This window comes from Vipera berus (genome assembly GCF_964194415.1).
Source record: "Vipera berus genome assembly, chromosome: 3".
Taxonomy (NCBI): domain Eukaryota; kingdom Metazoa; phylum Chordata; class Lepidosauria; order Squamata; family Viperidae; genus Vipera; species Vipera berus.
The window spans coordinates 5,796,072-5,817,179 of record NC_138204.1 but is presented as its reverse complement, the minus strand read 5'-3'; the positions used below and the strand labels follow the sequence as shown (position 1 = coordinate 5,817,179).

General features: G+C 47.4%; 1 protein-coding gene across 1 annotated transcript in view; it reads right to left on the bottom strand.

The window, feature by feature from the left end:
- PRPF6 (pre-mRNA processing factor 6) overlaps nt 1–19,165 on the bottom strand; it is a 44,265-nt gene extending 25,100 nt beyond the window's left edge. Inside the window, exons 1-11 of the mRNA XM_081323738.1 lie at nt 18,941–19,165; nt 14,429–14,597; nt 13,687–13,805; nt 13,411–13,489; nt 12,350–12,526; nt 9,240–9,395; nt 8,213–8,307; nt 6,953–7,109; nt 5,609–5,771; nt 2,838–2,956; nt 152–370 (exon numbers count right to left, since the gene is read on the bottom strand). Coding sequence (XP_081179864.1) covers nt 152–370; nt 2,838–2,956; nt 5,609–5,771; nt 6,953–7,109; nt 8,213–8,307; nt 9,240–9,395; nt 12,350–12,526; nt 13,411–13,489; nt 13,687–13,805; nt 14,429–14,597; nt 18,941–19,161 — 1,674 coding nt within the window. The 5' untranslated portion in view covers nt 19,162–19,165. The remainder of the gene's footprint in view (nt 1–151; nt 371–2,837; nt 2,957–5,608; nt 5,772–6,952; nt 7,110–8,212; nt 8,308–9,239; nt 9,396–12,349; nt 12,527–13,410; nt 13,490–13,686; nt 13,806–14,428; nt 14,598–18,940) is intronic.
- Nucleotides 19,166–21,108: the final 1,943 nt, after the last annotated feature.

The following is a 21,108-nucleotide window of genomic DNA, read 5'->3' as shown; positions in this document are numbered from 1 at the left end:
AAGAAATAAATAATGAAAAAGAATGGTCTAAAGCAGTTTTTCCCCCGACTTGGCGCCTTGAGTAATTTGGGAGACCTCATTTCAAAAGGCCTGGAAGATGCCAGATTTAGGAAAAGTCACGGCTTTCAAAGAGGAATGCTCAGTTAAGTACCTGGATCCACTGTTCTCGGTTGATTTCCACTCCGTTGGCCCTCAAAGAGGTGATGGCTCGATCAATGATCTTCTCCACCATTTGCGTGTTCCCGTTGGCCTCCTCCAGCTTGGCAGCTGTAATCCAGATGTGCCGGTCCGTTGGGATGTTCTCGCGGGCTTTGTTCAAGACCTTGCGGGCGTTTTCATAGGTTTCGAGTCTTGCCAGGGCCAGCCACAGCTGGAAGAGAGGAACCACGTTGGCGGGAAGGCTGCCCAGCTGCCTCTTCAGAGACTTTGGCTGACTGACTTACAACCACTCACTTAGTGACCTTCCCAAGTTACAACGGCACAGAAAAAAATGACTCATGACCATTCTTCACACTTGCGACTGTTGCAACAAAACTGGCCTCAAGTGATCAAAATGCCCTTTGTGTCCTATCAGTGTACGCTTAAGGATTTCAGGCAGCACAAGTAGAATATTATGGGATAAGGTGGGATGGGATAGAATAGAATAGAATAGAATAGAATAGAATAGAATAGAATAGAATAGAATAGAATAGAATAGAATAGAATAGAATAGAATAGAATAGAATAGAATAGAATAGAATAGAATAGAATAGAACAGAATAGGAAATATGGAATAGAATAGAATAGAATAGAATAGAATAGAATAGAATAGAATAGAATAGAATAGAATAGAATAGAATAGAATAGAATAGAAGAGAAGAGAATAGAACAGAATAGGAAATATGGAATAGAAGAGAAGAGAAGAGAAGAGAAGAGAAGAGAAGAGAAGAGAAGAGAATAGAAGAGAAGAGAAGAGAAGAGAAGAGAAGAGAAGAGAACAGAATAGGGAATATGGAAGAGAAGAGAAGAGAAGAGAAGAGAAGAGAAGAGAAGAGAAGAGAAGAGAAGAAAAGAGAAGAGAAGAGAAGAGAAGAGAAGAGAAGAGAAGAGAAGAGAAGAGAAGAGAAGAGAAGAGAAGTTGGAAGGGACCTTGGAGGTCATCTAGTCCAACCCCCAGCTCGAGCAGGCGAGCCTGTGCCAAGAATAGAATAGAATAGAATAGAATAGAATAGAATAGAATAGAATAGAATAGAATAGAATAGAATAGAATAGAATAGAATAGAATAGAATAAGGAATGGAAGAATAGAATAGAATAGAATAGAATAGAATAGAATAGAATAGAATAGAATAGAATAGAATAGAATAGAATAGAATAGAATAGGAGCTGGAAGGGACCTTGGAGGTCATCTAGTCCAACCCCCTGCTCAAGCAGGAAACCCTATACCATTTCAGACAAATGGCTGTCCAGTCTTTTCTTAAAAACTTCCAGTGTTGAAGCATTCACAGCTTCTGAAGGCAACTCGTTCCACCAATTAATTGTTCTGTCAGGAGGTTTCTCCTTTGTTCTAGGTTGCTTCTCTCTTTGGTTACTTTCCATCCGTTGCTTCTTGTCCTGCCTTCAGGTGCCTTGGAGAATAGCTTGACTCCCTCTTCTTTGTGGCAATTAACGTTGCTAATTTCTGGGCAAGATCTGTTTAACTTGTACACATTTTAATCTTATATTTTCAACTTTATGTTGTATAGTATATCTTGTTTTAATTCTGATGCTTCTGACACGGATAAACAAAATGTGATCAAAATTCGGACACTGGGCAACTGTCTCGTATATACGACAGTTGCAGTGTCATGTGATCATTGTCTGTAACCTTCTGACAGGCAATGTCAATGGGGAAGCTTCTTGCCAAGCATCCAGAGAGTATAATCAATGCTGCAACGTTCATAAGTGTGAAGAACCGTCGTAAGTCGCTTTTTTCCAGCGTCGTTGTAACTTTTAACAGTCGCTAAACAGGCTAACAGATTAACAGTGTCGGAAGGGATCTTGGAGGTCTTCTAGTCCAAACCCTCTACTCGAGCAGGTGACCCTATACCATGGGTCCCCAACCTGTGGGCCGCAGGCCGACAGTGGGCCACAGGACAGGCTGGTCAGTATGTGCATATGTGCGCGCACACACCTCTGACTTGTGCTAGCGCTGCAGCCGTGCGATGTGAAAACAGGACGCCATGCCACGTGGTGCAAAAATGGGCGGTTGCCACGGCTCGGGGCACAAAAATGGGATGCCACCGCACCTCGGGGCACGAAAACGTGCCAATGCTGCGCCTCGGGGCATGAAAATGGGACGCCGACGCGCTGCAGGGTCCAAAAACAGGCTGACACCGTGCCTCGGGGTGGAGAAACAGGGCCCTGTGCAACAAAGAACAGGGCAGGGCTAGCAAGTATCACGTTAAGCACTAGCCCCGCCCCATTTGCATCACGTGTATGCTTGCGGCCCCGTGCGTGTGTACGCACGCGCACATAAAACGCTTCCCCCCTTCCTTTTCTTCCGGTCCGCCAACCAAGAAAGGTTGGTGTCCTCTGCCTTCTACCATCCCAGACAAACGGCTGCCCAGTCTTCTTCTTTGAAGACCTCCAGCGATGGAGAGCACCCACCGCTTCTGCAGGCAAGTCGTTCCACTGGTTAATTGTTCTAACTGTCAGGAAATGTCTCCTTAGTTCCAGGTTCGATTTCTCTTTAATGATATTCTACCCGTTTCTTCTTGTCCTGCCTTCTGGTGCTTTGAAGAAGAGGTACACACACACACACACACACACACACACACACACACACAACCCGTGGACAAAACCAATCTGCCAACTTACTTCCACGCTGGTGGGGCAGCATTCCACCGCCCGACTCAGCATTATCCTGGCGTCCTCGGGTTCTTCTAATTCAACAGCTGCCTTCCATAAGCGGACTGAATTTGGAACATGCTCCAGTGCTAAGAAAGAGAAACGAGGAAAAACAACAACAACCCAGAAATGCTTTTCTTTATCCAGGACCGAACAACATCCAAGCTGCCAGGTGTAACCCAATTTGCAAATTTAATAGAAAAGAGAAACCTTTGAAGCGTGCACGGAAGAACAGACGTGTCAAACTCAAGGCCCGCGGGCCAGATCTGGCCTGTGATGTGTTTAGATCTGGCCCTCAGGCAGACTAGGAGGAGGAGGCGATTGAGTATGCATGTCAGGTCCCCAAATCCTTATTGTTTTCCCTTCATATGTGCTCTTCTTTGGGGCCTGCCATTCTGCTGGGAGTATGTGTGTGTGTGTGTGTGAGGGAAATATGATTTCGCTTGGGATAACTTTCGCTTCCTACTTTTCCTCTCCCGCCTCTGTCCCCTAGAGCAGGGGTAGGCAACCCTGTCTCTTTTATGACTCGCGGACTTCAACTCCCAGAATTCCTGAGCCAGCATGGGGGAACTATGGCCCCTTCGTAACTGGTGGACTTCAACTCCCAGAATTCCTGAGCCAGCACGGGGGAACTTTGGCCCCTTCGTGACTGGTGGACTTCAACTCCCAGAATTCCTGAGCCAGCATGGGGGAACTATGGCCCCTTCGTAACTGGTGGACTTCAACTCCCAGAATTCCTGAGCCAGCATGGGGGAACTTTGGCCCCTTCGTAACTGGTGGACTTCAACTCCCAGAATTCCTGAGCCAGCATGGGGGAACTTTGGCCCCTTCGTGACTGGTGGACTTCAACTCCCAGAATTCCTGAGCCAGCATGGGGGAACTACGGCCCCTTCGTGACTGGTGGACTTCAACTCCCAGAATTCCTGAGCCAGCACGGGGGAACTTTGGCCCCTTCGTGACTCGTGGACTTCAACTCCCAGAATTCCTGAAACAGCATGGGGGAAACTATGGCCCCTTCGTGACTGATGGACTTCAACTCCCAGAATTCCTGAGCCAGCATGGGGGAACTATGGCCCCCTCATGACTGGTGGACTTCAACTCCCAGGATTCCTGAGCCAGCATGGGGGAACTATGGCCCCTTCACGACTGGTGGACTTCAACTCCCAGAATTCCTGAGCCAGCACGGGGGAACTTTGGCCCCTTCGTGACTCATGGACTTCAACTCCCAGAATTCCTGAAACAGCATGGGGGAAACTATGGCCCCTTCGTGACTGATGGACTTCAACTCCCAGAATTCCTGAGCCAGCATGGGGGAACTATGGCCCCTTCATGACTCGCGGACTTCAACTCCCAGAATTCCTGAGCCAGCATGGGGGAACTATGGCCCCCTCATGACTCGTGGACTTCAACTCCCAGAATTCCTGAGCCAGCATGGCTCAGCTTGGAAACCTCTCTCTTTCCCCTCAGCATGGCTAGCTCAGGAATTCTGGGAGTTGAAGTCCGCAAGTCATAAAAGAGGCACGGTTGCCTACTCCGGCCCTAGAGAAAGGAATGTCTCTCCCTTTATCAGGGAGACGGCTACGGAGAAATGAAACCGGAGAAGACCTTGAGAGGCACGCCAACTGTGCCAGTGACCGAAACATCTTGCCACCTGTGGACCGGCTGGATTTCCAAGGGATACTACGACCTTGGTGGGAGGAGGAAGATTGCTAGTTTAATTATACCCCGTTGCGGCGGGATTTCCCCCAGATCTGGCCTCGGCCTCCTCGCTGTTGCTAACCCCTCGTAAAAAAGTTCCTTTTGAGACAATGCCTGTTTCAAGGGTTCTGCTTTCTTGGGCGGTTAGCTGAGGTGGGTCCTTACAATGTAGCGGAGGAGTAAGCTGAAGGGGCAACTTACAATGTAGCGGGGGAGTAAGCTGAAAGGGGAGCAGCACCCGAGAGGCCCGGGGAAAGAGTCAGCTGGAGCTGAGATGCTGCTGGGCTCTGCTGAGGGCCCGGGAACGGTGAGCGTGACCTCAGCTGATCGGGGCTTCCGGAAGTGGCCGGCAGCCGCAAGAAGTCTTCGGCGGGAGAGTCAGCTGCAGCCGCCGTGTTACTGGGGCTTTGCCTCCGTCCTGCTCTGGGTTCCCCAGGCCTGCTGGCAAAACCACGATTTTGGGGCCTTCCGAAAGAGTGTCAGAGTGGGGGCCGGTCTAATTTCCGGAGGGATGATGTTCCAGAGGGAGGGAGCCACCACGGAGAAGGCCTTTCTTCTGGGTCATGCCCAGATGTACCCCCACAGGGCACGGGACCCACGACATTCCTTGTCTCCCCGCTCTGGTGAATCGGTCCCTCTGAGACGGTCCCTCAGATAACCTGGTCCCAAGCCATGAAGGGCTCTCAAGCTGACAAACAGCACCTGGAATTGCACCCAGAAGCAAATCGGCAACCAATGCAGCTCCCGCAGGAGAGGTGACCCATGTGCACACCAGGGGTCTGCAGAAAAACGACACGGGCCGCTGCATTTTGCACCAACTAGAGCTTCCAGATGCTCTTCAAGGGCCGCCCCTTCTACAGCACGTTGGAACAGTCAAGACGGGAGTTGACTAAAGCATGAGTGACTATGAGTAGAGATTGTTGGTCCAGGAAAGGGCGTAACTGGGGCACAACCCACCAGTTTTGAGGCCTTTAAAGCACCTAGTCTCCCACCAATTCTCCGTTTCAAACCAACGGAGGTTTCCCTCTGTGGACCCGTCTCACCTTTCCGAAGGACTCTCTTCTTGGCTCGAATATCCGTCTCCAGCTCGGCGGCTCTGATATAAATCCGGACCGACTGGGGAAGGTGACGGACTGCCTGGGCCACCACAGCCTTGGCGGTGTCTCCGGGCTGCAAGCGGGCAGCCTCCAGCCAAACATCTTCGCTCTGGAGAAACGCAGCCAATAAAGGAGGTCAGCGGCTTATCTGTTAAGGCAGAGGTCACCAAGCTTTCTCGGTTGGCGGACTGGAGGGAAAGGGAGGGGGAAGCATTTTACATGTCCGTGCGCATGTGCTTGTGTGTAGGGGGGCCGTGAGCACGCATGGGATGCAAACAGGGCAGGGCTAGCGCTGGCGCAATACTCGCTAGCCCTGCCCCATTCTTGCGTGACATAGCACCATCCGATTCTGTGTCTAGAGCGCAGTGGCGGCAGCCTGTTTTTCCCCAAGGTGCGATGGTGGCCCATTTTTTGCGCCCTGCGGCGGCATCCTGTTTTCGCACCCTGTGGCATGGCAGTGTCCCATTTTCACGTCCCAAGGTGCGGCGGTGGCCCATTTTCACGCCCCGGGGTACGGCAGCATTCCGTTTTTGCGCTGCATGGCAGTGACCCGTTTTCCCGCGCCACAGGCACAGCGCTACCGCAACACGGGGTATGTGCACAGACACATGCATGCACTGGTCAGCCTGTCCCGTGCCCCGGTGACCAGGGCCCACTACTGTCCTGCGGCCCACAGGTTGGGGACCCCTAAAGGGATTCACGTCCTACAGGGAGGGTGTGGGAGGAACAGGAGAAATAACAATACAGGTAGCGTGGTTGATTTATGACAATTAAGCCCAGTATTTCCATTGTTAAGCAAGGCAGGTGTTAACGAGGGCTGACCCATTTTACAGCCTTCCTTGCCACGCTTGTTAAGTGAATCGCGGCAGAGCAGAGGGTTGGACTAGAAGACCTCCCAGGCCCCTTCCAACTCTTTTTACTCTAGGATCCTGTTATTCAGCTGTTCAGTCAGGAACACGATCGTTAAGTGGGTCTGGCTTCCCCGTCGACTCTGCTCGTCAGAAGGTCGCCAAAGGGGATCACGTGACCCTGGGACGCAGCCCCCGTCATAAACACGAACCAGCTGCCAAGCGTCCGAATTTTGACCCCGTGGCCATGGGGACGCTGCAGTGGCCGCAAGTGTGAAAAGTGGTCAAAAGTCACTTTTTTTTCACTGCCGCTGTTAACAATGCATGGTCGCTCAATGAATTGTCCTAAATCGAGGACTACCCGTGTCTTAAGGATCCAGGAAACTAAGCTTCTGCAAAGGAAACAACAGCTGAGCAGGTGAACAAAAACGACAGCCCTCACCTTAGGGCACATTTCGGTCCCTTTCATGATGAGGTTTCGAGCCACCTGCAGTTTCCCTGTCACCTCTTCCAAGCGCGCCGAAGCGATCCAGGCTGGCGGGTGGTGAGGGTTCGTCTCTCGCACGGATTTAAGAAGCAAGCGTGCTTTCTTGATGTCACTAGGGAGAGAGGGAAAGACGGAGGGGGAATAAAGCTTCCTTCCCTGCAGCGCCAGCTCTGTTGGTATCAGTTGCAGGGACTCAAAGAGAATTAAGAATTCCCCTGTGACTTCTCTTCACGCGCCACGTCGAAACGAGAAGGGTCAGGATTTAAAGGTGGGGCACGCAGTGCTCTCGGAGCTGGGTTGTTTTCTTGTGGATGTTGCATCACCTAACTAGGTAACATCATCAGTGCGAGAAGGGAGTGAGGTTTGTGGAGTGGAGTGGGGGGAGCAGGAGGAGGAGGACTGTGGGGTCCTTGCTGCTCTCTGAGCTTGGGTGTTTTCTTGCAGACATTTCATTACCTAATAGGGAACATCATCAGTGCGAGAAGGGAGTGAGGTTTTTGGAGGAGGAGGAGGAGGAGGAGGAGGAGGAGGAGGAGGAAGACTGTGGGGTCCTTGGCAGTCTCTGAGCTGGGTTGTTTTCTTGCAGACATTTCATGACCCAATAGGGAACACCATCGCTGTGAGAAGGGAGTGAGGTTTCTGGAGAAGAGGAGGAGGAGGAGGAGGAGGAAGACTGTGGGGTCCTTGGCACTCTCTGAGCTGGGTTGTTTTCTTGCAGACATTTCGTGACCCAACTACGAAACATCATCAGTGCTAGAAGGGAGTGGGGTTTGCGGAGAGGAGGAAGAGGAAGAAGGGGACTGCGGGGTCCTTGGTGCTCTCCGACCTTTTCTTGCAGAAGTTTCACTACCCAACTAGGTTGGCATCATCAGTGCTAATGACGTTACCTAGTTGGGTAATAAAACACCGGCAAGAAAACAACTCAGCTCAGAACAGCACCAAGGACGCCACATTCACTCCAAACCACTTTTCTGACTTTCAGACCCAAAGTGTTGTACATCCACATGGAACCCCCATGTCTTGGACAACATGATCATATCCGTCTTCCACTAAAACCAGACCAGGGGCAGGGACGGAGAAGACACTGGCAAATGTAGCCTCAGGGACAGGATGCAGCTTCTACATTCATGCAGCTCTTTCAACTTTCAGAAATTTCCGTTCTTTCGGCAGTTATTACACAACTACGAGCACCAGGGTCACACCCGGGGGTCTTACTTGATGTCTCCACCGTGGGTGGGGATCATGGAATTTAAATCCGTGAGGTATCCTTTGGGATCCACCACTGTTTGGCCGCTCACCGAGTCGGAGACCTGAGGGTTAAGCAAAGCCTGGTTTACAAACCGGTGTAAAAAAAAAAAGCTAATGGCTACATACATTTTCCCATAAAAGCACTGAAAAGGGAAGAGGGTTATGCCCGTAACTAAGTAATCCTTCCCAAATATCATTCTCTTTCGAAAACGTCGTCACCGTGTCTTCACTTATTTAATGGGCGCGCTGCCCGATTCTCCACAGCTCTGGGAGGCTCACAACGATCACATAAGGCAAGGGGTCTCCAAACTTGGCGACTTTTAAGGCTTGTGGACTTCAAATCCCAGAATTCCTCTGGGACTGGGAGTCCACAGTCTTCAGAGTTGCTAAGCTTGGGAGACCCTTGAGATAAGGGAAAGGGAAGGCCTTTAAAATTAGGAAAATTTATTCCAAGTACCGTAACCCGGTGGGAAAAATAAAATAATTTAGAAGCTGTAATGTAGCACCCTGATGTTTATTCACTCTGATAAGCAACACCGCTAGAGGTAGTCCTTGAGTTATGACGGTAATTGAGCCCTCAGTTACAGCTGTTCAAGTCCTGACAGTCATTGAGAAGGTGGCTACAGGACCACACCTGATTTTATGACCTTTTTCACAGTGGGTCATAAAGCAAAGGCCTCGGTCGTAAAAGCAACCCGCTGTGCTCTGGGAGGGGGGGTTGGCAGAAAACCAGACGTTTAAAACCATACAAAAATGCTGCAAATCACAGTTACGGGTCCACAGCACGCTGCAGACATCACAAATGTGGGCTGGTTGCCAAGTGCCCCCACTGCGGGGAGAAGAGGGGGGATGGGGTTGGCTGAAGGAACTTCAAATTCAGGTCCCGAGTAGCCTTTTCAGGGTTCGTCGTAACTTTGAACGATCACTTAGGGACTGTTCGTAAGTTGTATTTCTCACGCCCACCCCCATCCCCCCCCCCGGCAGGTATCCTTACCTGGCTGAGACGCATATCCATCAAGGTGTTTCTAGCTTGTCCAATCTTCCTCATATCTAGCTCCCCTGTGCCAGGAGTCATCAGCCCTGGGGTCATTCCACCTGGGTAAGGCGTGTTTAAGCCCCCTGGGTAGGGGGTATTCAGACCGCCAAATTGCTATAAGATAAACCAGGGGTGGGGGTGGAGGTGAGAGGGAGAGGGAGAGAGAGAGAGAGAGAGAGAGAGAGCGCATTAAGGAATTTCAAATTCCATCAATAAAAAGAAACAGTTGCAGTGCTGAATCAATCGATCGATCAAAATAGAACCGGAAGGGATCTTGCAAGGTCTTCTAGTTCAACCCCTTGATCAGACAGGAGACCCCTATACCCGTGGTGGCGAACCTATGGCACACGTGCCACAGGTGGCACGCAGAACCCTCTCTGTGGGCACGCGCACCGTCGCTCCAGGCCCAGTAGGCCTTCAGCTGGGTTTTATAAAACCTTTTCGCTTTGGGCCTCCGCTGCCGTGTGCAAAAAAAAAAAAAAAAGTTTCAATCAATTTCAACTTCTCGCAGGAAAAAAACCCTCTGCGTTACGACCGCGCCCACCCAATGGGCCACGCCCACCTGGCACCCGACCATACATAAGTGGGTTTTGGGTGCAGTTTGGGCACACGGTCTCTAGAAGGTTCTCCATCACTGCCCTAGGCAATTTCAGACAAGTAGCCGTCCAATTTCTTCTTGAAAGCCTCCAGTGATGGAGCGCCCGCAACTTCTGGTGGCAAGCTGTTCCACTGGTGGACTGTTCCCACTATGAGGAAGTTTCTCCTTAATTCTCACCTTGATTAGCTTCTATCCATTGTTTCTTGTGTGGCCTTACGGTGCTTTGGAAAATAAGTTGACACCCCCCCACCCTCTCCTTTTTGCCAGCCCCTCAAATACTGGAAGACTGCTGTCATGTCACTCCTAGTCTTTCTTTTTTTCCCTCTAAATTGGCCATACCCCATTCCTGCAGCCGTTCTTCGTATGTTTTAATCTCCAGGCCTTTAATCAGCTTAGTTGCTCTTCTCTGCGCTTTTTCCCAAAGTCTCAACATCTCTTCTGTAATGTGGTGACCAAAGCTGGACGCAGTGTTCCAGGTGTGGTCTTATTAAGTTTTATAAAGCGGTGGTGCTAATACTTCACGTGCTGTTGATACTATGCCTCTGTTTAGGCAACCAAGAAAAGGTTTATGTATTGCAAAGATCCCAGTGCAGGAGACCAGTGAGGTAACAAACAGCCATTTATTTGTGCCAGAGGAAAAGCATAATTCAAGAGGTCCCATTCAGTTCTTCTCAGTGCAGTGAAGATTGGCAGGAATGAGCTTGTCCTTTATTAAACCTTCATCGAAAATTCAGCCCATCTTTCTATTATTTTTGGTTCTCTCCAGGAGTTGCCTGGAGGTTCGGAGGAGGAGTGGAGATCTGGAAATAATAATAAGGAGAAGGAGAAGGAGAAGGAGAAGGAGGAGGAGGAGGAGGAGGAGGAGAAGAAGAAGAAGAAGAAGAAGAAGAAGAAGAAGAAGAAGAAGAAGAAGAAGAAGAAGAAGAAGAAGAAGAAGAAGAAGAAGAAGAAGAAGTAGTAGTTGGAAGGGATCTTGGAGGTCATCCAGTCCAACCCCCTGCTCAGGCGTGAGACCCTATCCCATTTCAGACAAATGGCTGAACAGGCTCTTCTTAAAAACTTCCAGCTTCTGAAGGCAGGTTGTTAATAATGATAATAAAGTTGGAAGGGACCTTGGAGGTCTTCTAGTCTGACCCCTGCTCAGGCGGGAAACCCTATCCCATTTCAGACAAACGGCTGAACAGGCTCTTCTTAAAAACTTCCAGTGGGTGGGTTTGGGGTGGGAGGGAGGAATTCGGGGATATATTCGGGGATATATTGTAAAATTTTGTTTTTGTAAAACTCTTTAATAATAATAATAAAAAAAAACTTCCAGCTTCTGAAGGCAGGTTGTTAATAATAATAATAAAGTTGGAAGGGACCTTGGAGGTCTTCTAGTCTGACCCCACTGTTCAGGTGGCAAACCCTATCCCATTTCGGACAAACGGCTGTCCAGTCTCTTCTTAAAAACTCGTGTTGGAGCATTCACAGCTTCTGGAGGCAGGTTGTTGTGCTGGTTAATTATTCTTACTATTAGGAAAATTCTCCTCAGTTCTAGGTTGCTTTTCTTCTTGGTTAGTTTCCATCCGTTGCTTCTTGTCCTGCCTTTGGGTGCTTTGGAGACCAGCTTGACTCCCTCTTCTTTGGGGCAGCCCCTGAGATACTGGAAGACTGCTATCATGTCCCCCCTCATCCTTTTCTTCATTGGACTAGACATTCCCAATTCCTGCAACCATTCCTTATATGTTTTAACCTCCAGTCCCCTAATCATCTTTGTTGCTCTTCTCTGTACTCTTTCCAGATTCTCAACATCTTTTTTTACATCGTGGTGACCAAAACTGGATGCAGATGTTTAAATAGATTGCACACTGGTTAGGCTAGACCACATGTTAAAACAGGGGTCTCTCCCTGAGGACAAGGATATTTACTGCCAATGTGGCCCGATTCAAACAACCATCTGTCTTTTACAATGCCCCCAGGACCAAAATGCACACAGAATGACTTGCTGGCTGGAATTATCAACGTGGCCCGGCACTGGGCTAGAGCTATGTAAATCTATGTTGTTATTAAAGTTTTTACTCTTTTAAAATTTAGAGTGGCGTGGTGGCCTAGCGGTGAAGGCTGAGAGGTGGGAGGCTAAGAGTTCAATCCCAGGCAGCGACAGGTGTTTCTCTATCGGGGTGCAAAAAAGTAAATATTTGCTGCAAACTCCGCATAGGTGCCAGGAAGGGCAGCCGGCCAGTAAACGCTCAGCTCCATTCAGTCACCCCGACTCCATCCCGATAAAAGGGATTACAGGATCGTAAAAAAAAAATCTTTTAAAATTTAAATTAATAATTTCCCCCCTTTCTAGTTCCTGAACTTTGGACACGAGACAAGACGAGATTCCCTCTTCTTTTGCCTATGAAATAGGCAGTCCTATTGGAAGTCTCTCACCAAGCCATCCTTTCAGAAAACCTGTTGAAACCAAGAAATCCCAGCAGATTCTCACCGTCTGCCGGGGGTCCACCGATGTGTGATTCTCTCCCGACTGCAAGTGCTTCGCAAAGAAACTGTCCGGAACAGGTGTCAGTTTTTCGTAACGCGGATTCCTCTGGCGCTTGTTCCTGGCATCGCCAACCTCAGGAATACTTAGCCATTCTTCTTCTGTAACTTCAGCCAATTTTCTCTGCCAAAGCGACATTCACAACCTGTCATTGAAATTGCTTACACGGCATTCAAATGACCCCCTTCCTCCATTTCCCCGTCTTCGACTTTTAGCGTGGAGATTCTTAGTGCCCGGTGGACATGCCCTAAAGCTAAGATTTTGGTCAAAATCATTTCGGTTGGGGGAAAAATGACTAAAAAGCATGTAGATTTCAAGCCAGAACTGTTTCTGTTAGGCGTAATAGGAAGAAACTGTGAGAAAGACTGTATATACTTAAATTTTACAAGTATTAACTGCAGCGAGAATTGTATTTGGCCAATATTGAAAACTTGCCAACCAAAGAAATATTTAAGAAAATATTCGACTGTGCAGAAATAGACTGATCGATATTAAAAATAAAAGAGAAAGACTCAAGAGATATTAACATTGCCATGTTGGTATGTATATGTATATATAGCGTCCTGTGCGCTCCCACAGGGAGGGCCTCCTCAGGGTCGCACCGGTCAGGGAGTGCCGTCGGGCGATCCCCAGGGGGAGGGCGTTCTCAGTGGGCGCACCTGCCCTATGGAATCAGCTGCCTGTGGAACTCCGGATCGCCCCCGACCTTCGCTCGTTTCGCCGGGACCTAAAAACTTGGCTATTTGACTTAGCCAGCCTGGACTGAGGGGTTTTAATGGTTTTAAATTTTAAATTTTAAACTGTTTTGGGGCTATTAATTTAATTTTATTTTAATTTGTACATTGCACTGTTTTAATTTGCCCTGTACACCGCCCTGAGTCCCTCGGGAAAAGGGCGGTATATAAATCGAAACTAATAAATAAATAATATATATGATATATGATATCATATATCATATGATGTGTGTGTGTGTGTTCATAATCAAATACATATTGCTGTGTCCTTACTTTCAGATCTGAGAACTGCTGCTGAATTTTGGGTCGTTCCATTCGGTACTTTTCAATCTCCTCTTTCTCACGCTGTTCCCTAGAAAATAAAATTGGCCAATATGTCAGCCAATCCAATAATTTTCTCGGTTATCTTTTAAATATTTAAGACACCCAAGATCAAACAAACACCAAAACCTCAAAACTAGCAGCTGACATTTGAATATGCAGGTTTCAAATCAAAGTACAGGGTCAACATCTCTCATCCTTTAAAAAAAACACAAAAAAACACCCTACCTTCTCTCTTTTCTTCTTTCATCCATCCTTTTATCCAAAGCAGCATAAATTGCATCTGCCTCTTCATCATCTTTTTCATAAGGTCCACTGGAGAACAAGCTTCCAGCATATCCATTGAACTGCACAGGGCAAAACGGTCACGTCAGCTCATGTTATCCTCTTAATGTAAAACTGGAAATAAATCCAGTTTTATAGCCTGGTTAGCCTTAAGGTGGATGGATGGATAAGATGATAGATAGATAGATAGATAGATAGATAGATAGATAGATAGATAGATAGATAGATAGATAGATAGATAGACAGACAGACAGACAGACAGACAGACAGACAGACAGACAGACAGACAGACATGGATGGATGGACGGACGGATGGATTGATGGATACAGACAGTTTAGTTTAAGGAGTTAGTCATAGAGGGAGAAAAAAGAACAGGTTAAAATCTATAGCATTCCACAACAATCCTGACTGTCCTTTGGAAGGACAGATGCTGAAGCTCAAATACTTTGGCCACCATTTAATGAGGACACCTTGGGGGGAAAAACGCCGATGTTGGGAAAGATGGAAGGCAAAAGGAGAAGGGGAGGGCAGAGGATGAGATGGTTAGATGGTGTCACCAACGCAATGAACGTGAATTTGGGCAAACTCCGGGAGACGCTGAAGGACAGGGAGGCGACTAAACAATATTGCAAATATAACTCCGCTTCATCAGCAGCACTGACCAGTGTGACAAAATGACATCACCTCATCATAATTTGTATCGTTCAGATCTTCATCGTCGTCATCAGCTGTCTGGTTTTTTTTCATCTGATCCCCAACAGTTCTCTTCCCCGGAGGGGCATGACGATCATCCACAGGGTCATTAGCATCCCGGGCGGGACCAATATCGGAACGGGTGGTAAAACCAGTAGCTCTACAGAGGGGGGAAAAAACACACAACGGATTCAGAGAAGATTCAAATATGGCTGGACAAGGATTTTTTTTTAATCTAAAATTCTTCCTAAACCCAAATTTGTAATGATCATCATCACCTCTGGGGCTATCCAGCAACAAAGGTTTGTAAAATTAAGACTTGAGCCCTCTTTCCTAGATCAGCAAGAACAACAACAACAAAGTGTTAGCACACACTTTCTTTTGGTGAAGTTTAAGTGGAATATTTTGGGGGGGGGGGAAATTCAGGGAAAAGGCATGTTCAATCTTGTCCATGTGGTTGCCAAAAATCCTTCATAGAGGGTGTGTGTGTGTGTGTGTGTGTGTGTGTGTAAAACCACCTGGAGAAGAATTGTTTAGCCATTCTTGCAGAGTGTCGACTTACATTCAAGCTACTTTACAGGGAGTCCTTGATCACAATTTCTGTTGTTAATCAAGGGGGTTAAGCAAACCATGGCCAATTTTATTATTAGGCGAATCACTGCAATTGTTAAGTGAATTATTATTATTATCTATTTATTTATTTTATTTTAATTCCATTTATATCCCGCCCTTCTCCGAAGACTCAGGGCGGCTTACAAGCTTAGCAGTAGCCCTCATTCTATGTATATGCCTCCTTATTAGGGCTTTCACACAAACCCCAAGCGGCATTATTACAAAGTCAGCTTAATTGCCCCCAACAATCTGGGTCCTCATTTTACCTACCTCGGAAGGATGGAAGGCTGAGTCAACCTTGAGCCTGGTGGGATGCGAACCTGCACTAATTGCAGGCAGCGGGTGTTACTTAAGGAGGCATTAGCCCACTGCTCCACCAAGGCAATAATAATAATAATAATAATAATAATAATAATAATAATAATAATAATAATAATAAGAAGAAGAAGAAGAAGAAGAAGAAGAAGAAGAAGAAGAAGAAGAAGAAGAAGAAGAAGAAGAAGAAGAAGTTGGAAGGGACCTTGGAGGTCATCTAGTCCAACCCCCTGCTCAGGCAGGAAACCCTGTAACATTTCAGACAAATGGCTGTCCAGTCCCTTCTTAAAAACCTCCGGTGCTGGAGCATTCACAGCTTCTGGAGGCAGGTTGTTCCACTGGTTAATTGTTCTCACTGTCAGGAAGTTTCTCCTTAGTTCCAGGTTGCTTCTCTCCTTGACTAGTTTCCATCCGTTGCTTCTTGTCCTGCTTTCAGGTGCTTTGGAGAATAGCTTGACTCCCTCTTCTTTGGGGCAGCCCCTGAGATATTGGAAGACTGCTATCATGTCCCCCTTTGTCTTTCTCTTCATTAAACAATTCCAGCAACCGTTCCTTGTATGTTTTAGCCTCCAGTCCCCTGATCATCTTTGTTGCTCTTCTCTGTATTCTTTCTAGAGTATCTATCTATCTATCTATCTATCTATCTATCTATCTATCTATCTAAATTTTTACCACACCCTAAGCCTCTGTCCGTTTTACACCTTTTTCAACAAAACCTCAGCCTTTCTCCACTTTTCCTTCTCAATGAGCTACAACTCGCTTTCTCAGCTGTCAACAAAATACATTCACTGGGCCTGCTTCATTTCATTCAGACAGAGAACCCTTTTCATGGCAATCCAAAGCTAACTTCCTGCAAAAACTAACAATACAAATTGGTGGGGGGGGGTTCTCCCCCCAAAACAGGTGCCACAGGTCCTTCTGTTCTTCACCCAAGAAGCCACTAGTGGCTGTGCCACTAAACACGGAGAAGCTCTTGGATACAGACAGTGGGGCATCTTCAACAACAGCCCAGAAGCACACTTTGTGTTTACAACATAACGAATGAGCTAAACACTTGTTTGTATCTCGCCTTGGATTATTTTTTAGAAATACAGGTAGTCCTCAACTTATGACAATTGAGCCCCAAATTTCTGTTAAGTGAAACATTTAAGTTAATTTTGCCCCCTTTGTCGCTGCGATTGTTAAGTGAATCACTGTAGGTTTTAAGTTAGTGGCATGGTTGTTAAGTGAATCTGGCTTCTCCACCGACTTTCTTTGTAAGGTCACAAAAGATGATCACATGACTCCAGGACACTGCAACCGTCATAAATATGAGTCAGTTGCCAAGCATCCAAAAATTGACCACGTGACTTGGTATATTCCAAGTGTGGAAAAACAATCAAAAGTCACTTTTTTCAGTGTTATTTATTTTATTTATTTATTTTAATTGCATTTATATCCCGCCCTTCTCCGAAGACTCAGGGCGGCTTACAAGCTTAGCAGTGTTGTTCTAACTTTGAATGGTCACTAAATGAGCTGTTGGTAAGTCAAGGACTACCTGTATTTTCCCTGCCACAATAACCCTGCGAGGTGGGCTGGGCTGAGAGAGATGGGACTGGTCCTCAAGGTTACCCAGCTGGCTTTCATGGCCAAGATGGAACCTGAACACAGATCACACAAAGTATTAGTACCGCTTTATAGAACCTTAATAAGACCACACCGGGAATGCTGCAGCCAATTTTGGTCACCATACCACAAAAAAGATGTTGAGACTTTGGGAAAAGTTCAGAGAAGAGCAACTAAGATGATCCAAGGCCTGGAGACCAAAACATACGAAGAAGGGCTGCGGGACTTGGGTTTGGCTAGTCTAAAGAAAAGAAGAAATAGGGGTGACATGATAGCAGCGTTCCAGTATCTGAGGGGATGCCACAAAGAAGAGGGGGGGTCACGTTGCTTCACCAGAGCACCAAAGGGAAGGACAAGAAACAACAGTTGGAAACTGACCAAAGAGAGAAGCAACCTGGAATTAAGGAGAAACTTCCTGACAGTGAGGACAATTAACCAGTGGAACAGCTTACCACCAGAAATCGTGAGCGCTCCATCACTGGAGATTTTCAAGAGACTGAGCAATCATCTTGTCTGAGACGGTGTAGGTTCTCCTGCTTGAGCAGGGGGCTGGACTAGAAGACCTCCGTGGTCTCTTCCAGCTCCATTCTATTCTATTCTCTTGCTATTAGATAGCTTCGGATGGCCCCAGATCTCCAGTCCTTTCGCCGCGGCCTCAAAACACTCCTTTTCCACCTGGCTCACCTGGACTGACAGGGATTTTAATTATGTTTTTAATTTTATTAATTTATTTTAATTTTTATTTATTCTACAGGGGCCTTTAATTTTTATTTTAACTTCTGTACTTATTGTACATTATTAGGGGAGGCTCAGCTAATCTCAATGTACACATGTTGTGCCACCGGTCAGAGAATGTCGTCTGGTGGCCCCCAGGGGGAGGTCCTTCTCTGTGGGTGCCCCGGATTTATGGAATCGGTTGCCGGTTGAGCTCCGGATGCGACGCAATCTGAAGACTTATTTGTTCGAACAAGCCGGCCTGGCCTGATGGGGGATGGGTTGGGATTTTATTGTTGTTTTAAATATATTTACTTATTGTTTTAGCTTGGGCATTTCGTTTAATTCTTTTTTAACTTTTGTATCTTTGTATCTTTATATGTTTGCCCTGTTCACCGCCCTAAGTCCTTTGGGAGAAGGGCGGTATACAAATAAAATTATTATTATTATTATTATTATTATTATTATTATTATTATTATTATTATTATTATTATTATTATTATTATTATTAATTATTATCATTATTATTATTATCATTATTATTATTATTATTACTTTGACAATAAAGGTTTATTTATTTAATTATTTATTTATTTATTTATTTATTTATTTATTTTTGTTGTTGTTAGCTGCCCTGAGTCCTTCGGGAGATAGGGCGGCATATGTGTCCCAATAATAAATAAAATAAATAAAATTATAGCCCAAAGCCTTGACCACTAAACAAGCGCACACGCGCAAAGCACCACCACAAAAAGCAAGCCAGAGATCAAAACAAGCAAGCCAAGTCCACAAAAGTGTGCAAAATGCAGCCATTGGAGATCTTCCCTGGATCTTATTACACAGCCCCAATCCACACGGATAAAACACCCAACACGGTTCACTTCAGTCCACACGTGCGTTTGTGGACAAATCTCGCTATCCTAAATGCGTGTTTCTCCAGCTGGGCAACTTTTAAGATTTGGGGGGGGGGGGGTAGGCTGCGGGGACTTCAACTCCCAGCATGCCCACACTTGAGGCACTGGCAGGGGAATTCTGGGAGTTGAAGTCCCTCTCCCTCCCCCCATCTTAAAGCGGCCCAGGGGGGGGGGGGAGAAGCAGCAAACGACCCAAACCAGGCCGGGCTTGGCCTAACACGCGACGCTCAGCCGATCGTGGGAATGCGACCTGGAGGGGAGGTTGGGATGCAAACCGAGGGGAAGAGAGAGCCCTCTGCGCATGCTCAGGGAGGCCCTCCAGCCCCGAACCCGGCGGCTCACCCTCGGCCCAAACCCGGCACGTAGCCCAGCGGGGCCGGCATGCCCAGGAAAGGCTTCTTCTTGCGGTTCAAGGTGCCGGTTAGCGCCGCCGTCAGCCCCGAGGCCCCGCCGCCGCCCCCGCCCGAGGCCCCCGAGGAGCTCGAGCCGGCCGGGGCGGCGCCGGCGGAGGAAGAAGAACCGGAGGCCTGAGAGGCCGCCGAGGAAGCGGCCGCGGCAGCCATCTTGGCGGCGGAGGGCGGAAAACAGGCCGCGGGGCGGGGCCAGGCCCAGGAGGCGGGGCGAAGGCGGAGCCACGAGGCGGAGCGCGCCCTGGCCTGCCAAGAATGGCGGTCCCGCTAAGTAGGCGGGGCTTCGGCAGGGCGGGGGGGGGGCGAGGAGGGCTGGTCTTAAGTCCGAGGTCTTCTTCAAACTGGGCCCTTTTATGACTTGTGGACTTCAACTCCCAGAATCCCTCAGCCAGGCATGCCTGGCTGAGGAATTCTGGGAGTTGAAGTCCACAAGTCACAAAAGGGCCCAGTTTGAAGACCCCAGGCCTTAAGCCTTCCGGGGGGCGGGGTTGTGATTGAAGGGGGGGACTCGAAGTCCAGCCGCAACCCTGCGAGGTAGGCTCAGCTGCGGGGGATGGTCTTAGGTCTCGTGGGGAGGAGGTTGTCACTGAGGGGGGACTCGAAATCCAGCCACAGCCCTGGACTGAGGGGAAGGTGTGGCCTAGAGTCCCCAAAAGGACTTTTTGTGACTGAAATCAGGGTCCTCCCATCTAAATCCAACCACACCCCTGCAAGGTAGGCTGGATTGAGGAAGGATGCTATGTGACCCAGGGGGCTTCACAACTAATCAAGGAAACTAACCAAGGAGAGAAAGAAGCAACCTAGAACGAAGGAGAAACTTCCTGACAGTCAGAACAATTAGCCAGTGGAACAACCTGCCCCCAGAAGCGGTGAATGCTCCAACACTGGAAGTTTTTAAGAAGAGACTGGACAGCCATTTGTAAGAAATGGTATAGGGCAGGGGTAGGCCACATTGGCTCTTTTAGGACTCGTGGACTACAACTCCCAGAATTCCTGAGCCAGCCATGCTGAGGGGAAAGGGAGAGTTTCCAAGCTGAGCCATGCTGGCTCAGGAATTCTGGGAGTTGAAGTCCATGAGTCATAAAAGAGCCAAGGTGGCCTACCCCTGGTATAGGGTTTCCTGCCTGAGCAGGGGGTTGGACTAGATGACCTCCAAGGTCCCTTCCAACTTCTTCTTCTCCTTCTCCTCCTCCTCCTCCTCCTCCTTCTTCTTCTTCTTCTTCCTCTTCCTCTTCTTTTTCTTTTTCTTCTTCCTCTTCCTCTTATTATTATTATTATTATTATTAATAACAACAACAACAACAACAACAATAATAATAATAATAATAATAATAATAATAATAATATATTCATAAGCCAGCCAGGGAGAACTTGAATATAGGTCTCCCCAGTCCTGGTGTACGAACAGCCTTGCAAGGTAGGCTGGACTGAGAGAGGAATAAAGACCCCTAAGGAGCTTCTGTGACTGAGAATTATGAGGAGCCCCAATATGTTTTTCATGAAGCACTTGAATGCATAATACGTTTTGGTATACTTGTAGTAAGGGTTAATTTAGCAGAAAAACATCCCTTTTGCCCAATTCCTGACATCTTCCACTGTCATTTTTCTTCTTTTATCTGCAAAAAAAAATATCAGATGGATTTGCTCTTTGTTAGACCCAAGGTCGCTCAACTTACTATTCAAAATTTTGGGAATGGCGGAGTATTCTTAAATGTACTGGATTCACAAAAATAGCCCTGAATCTATTCATGTCTGTTCCACTCAGTTTAATGGAGGGCATTGTGTCCCAGGACAGTGTGTAGAGTCTTTTAAAGAGATTTTGCAATGCATTTCTTATGTGCCCACTGAAAATAGCTTGAGTGTTGTCATTCTTCATCATGGGAGAAACTGCCAAGTTTGAACAGAGCAAGAGAATTGATTCGACCCACATAGGCATGAAATGGAAAAGCAAATTGCTCTCCTCTGCTGCCTAATTTAGCATTATTAAATTATTAATTATGGTTGTTCGGAATGGCCTGTTAACAGAATAATAACAGCTTGTACTTTTTGGTTTTCACTGCAATGTGACTGACCCCACTAGTTAATCTAGTACATATGCTG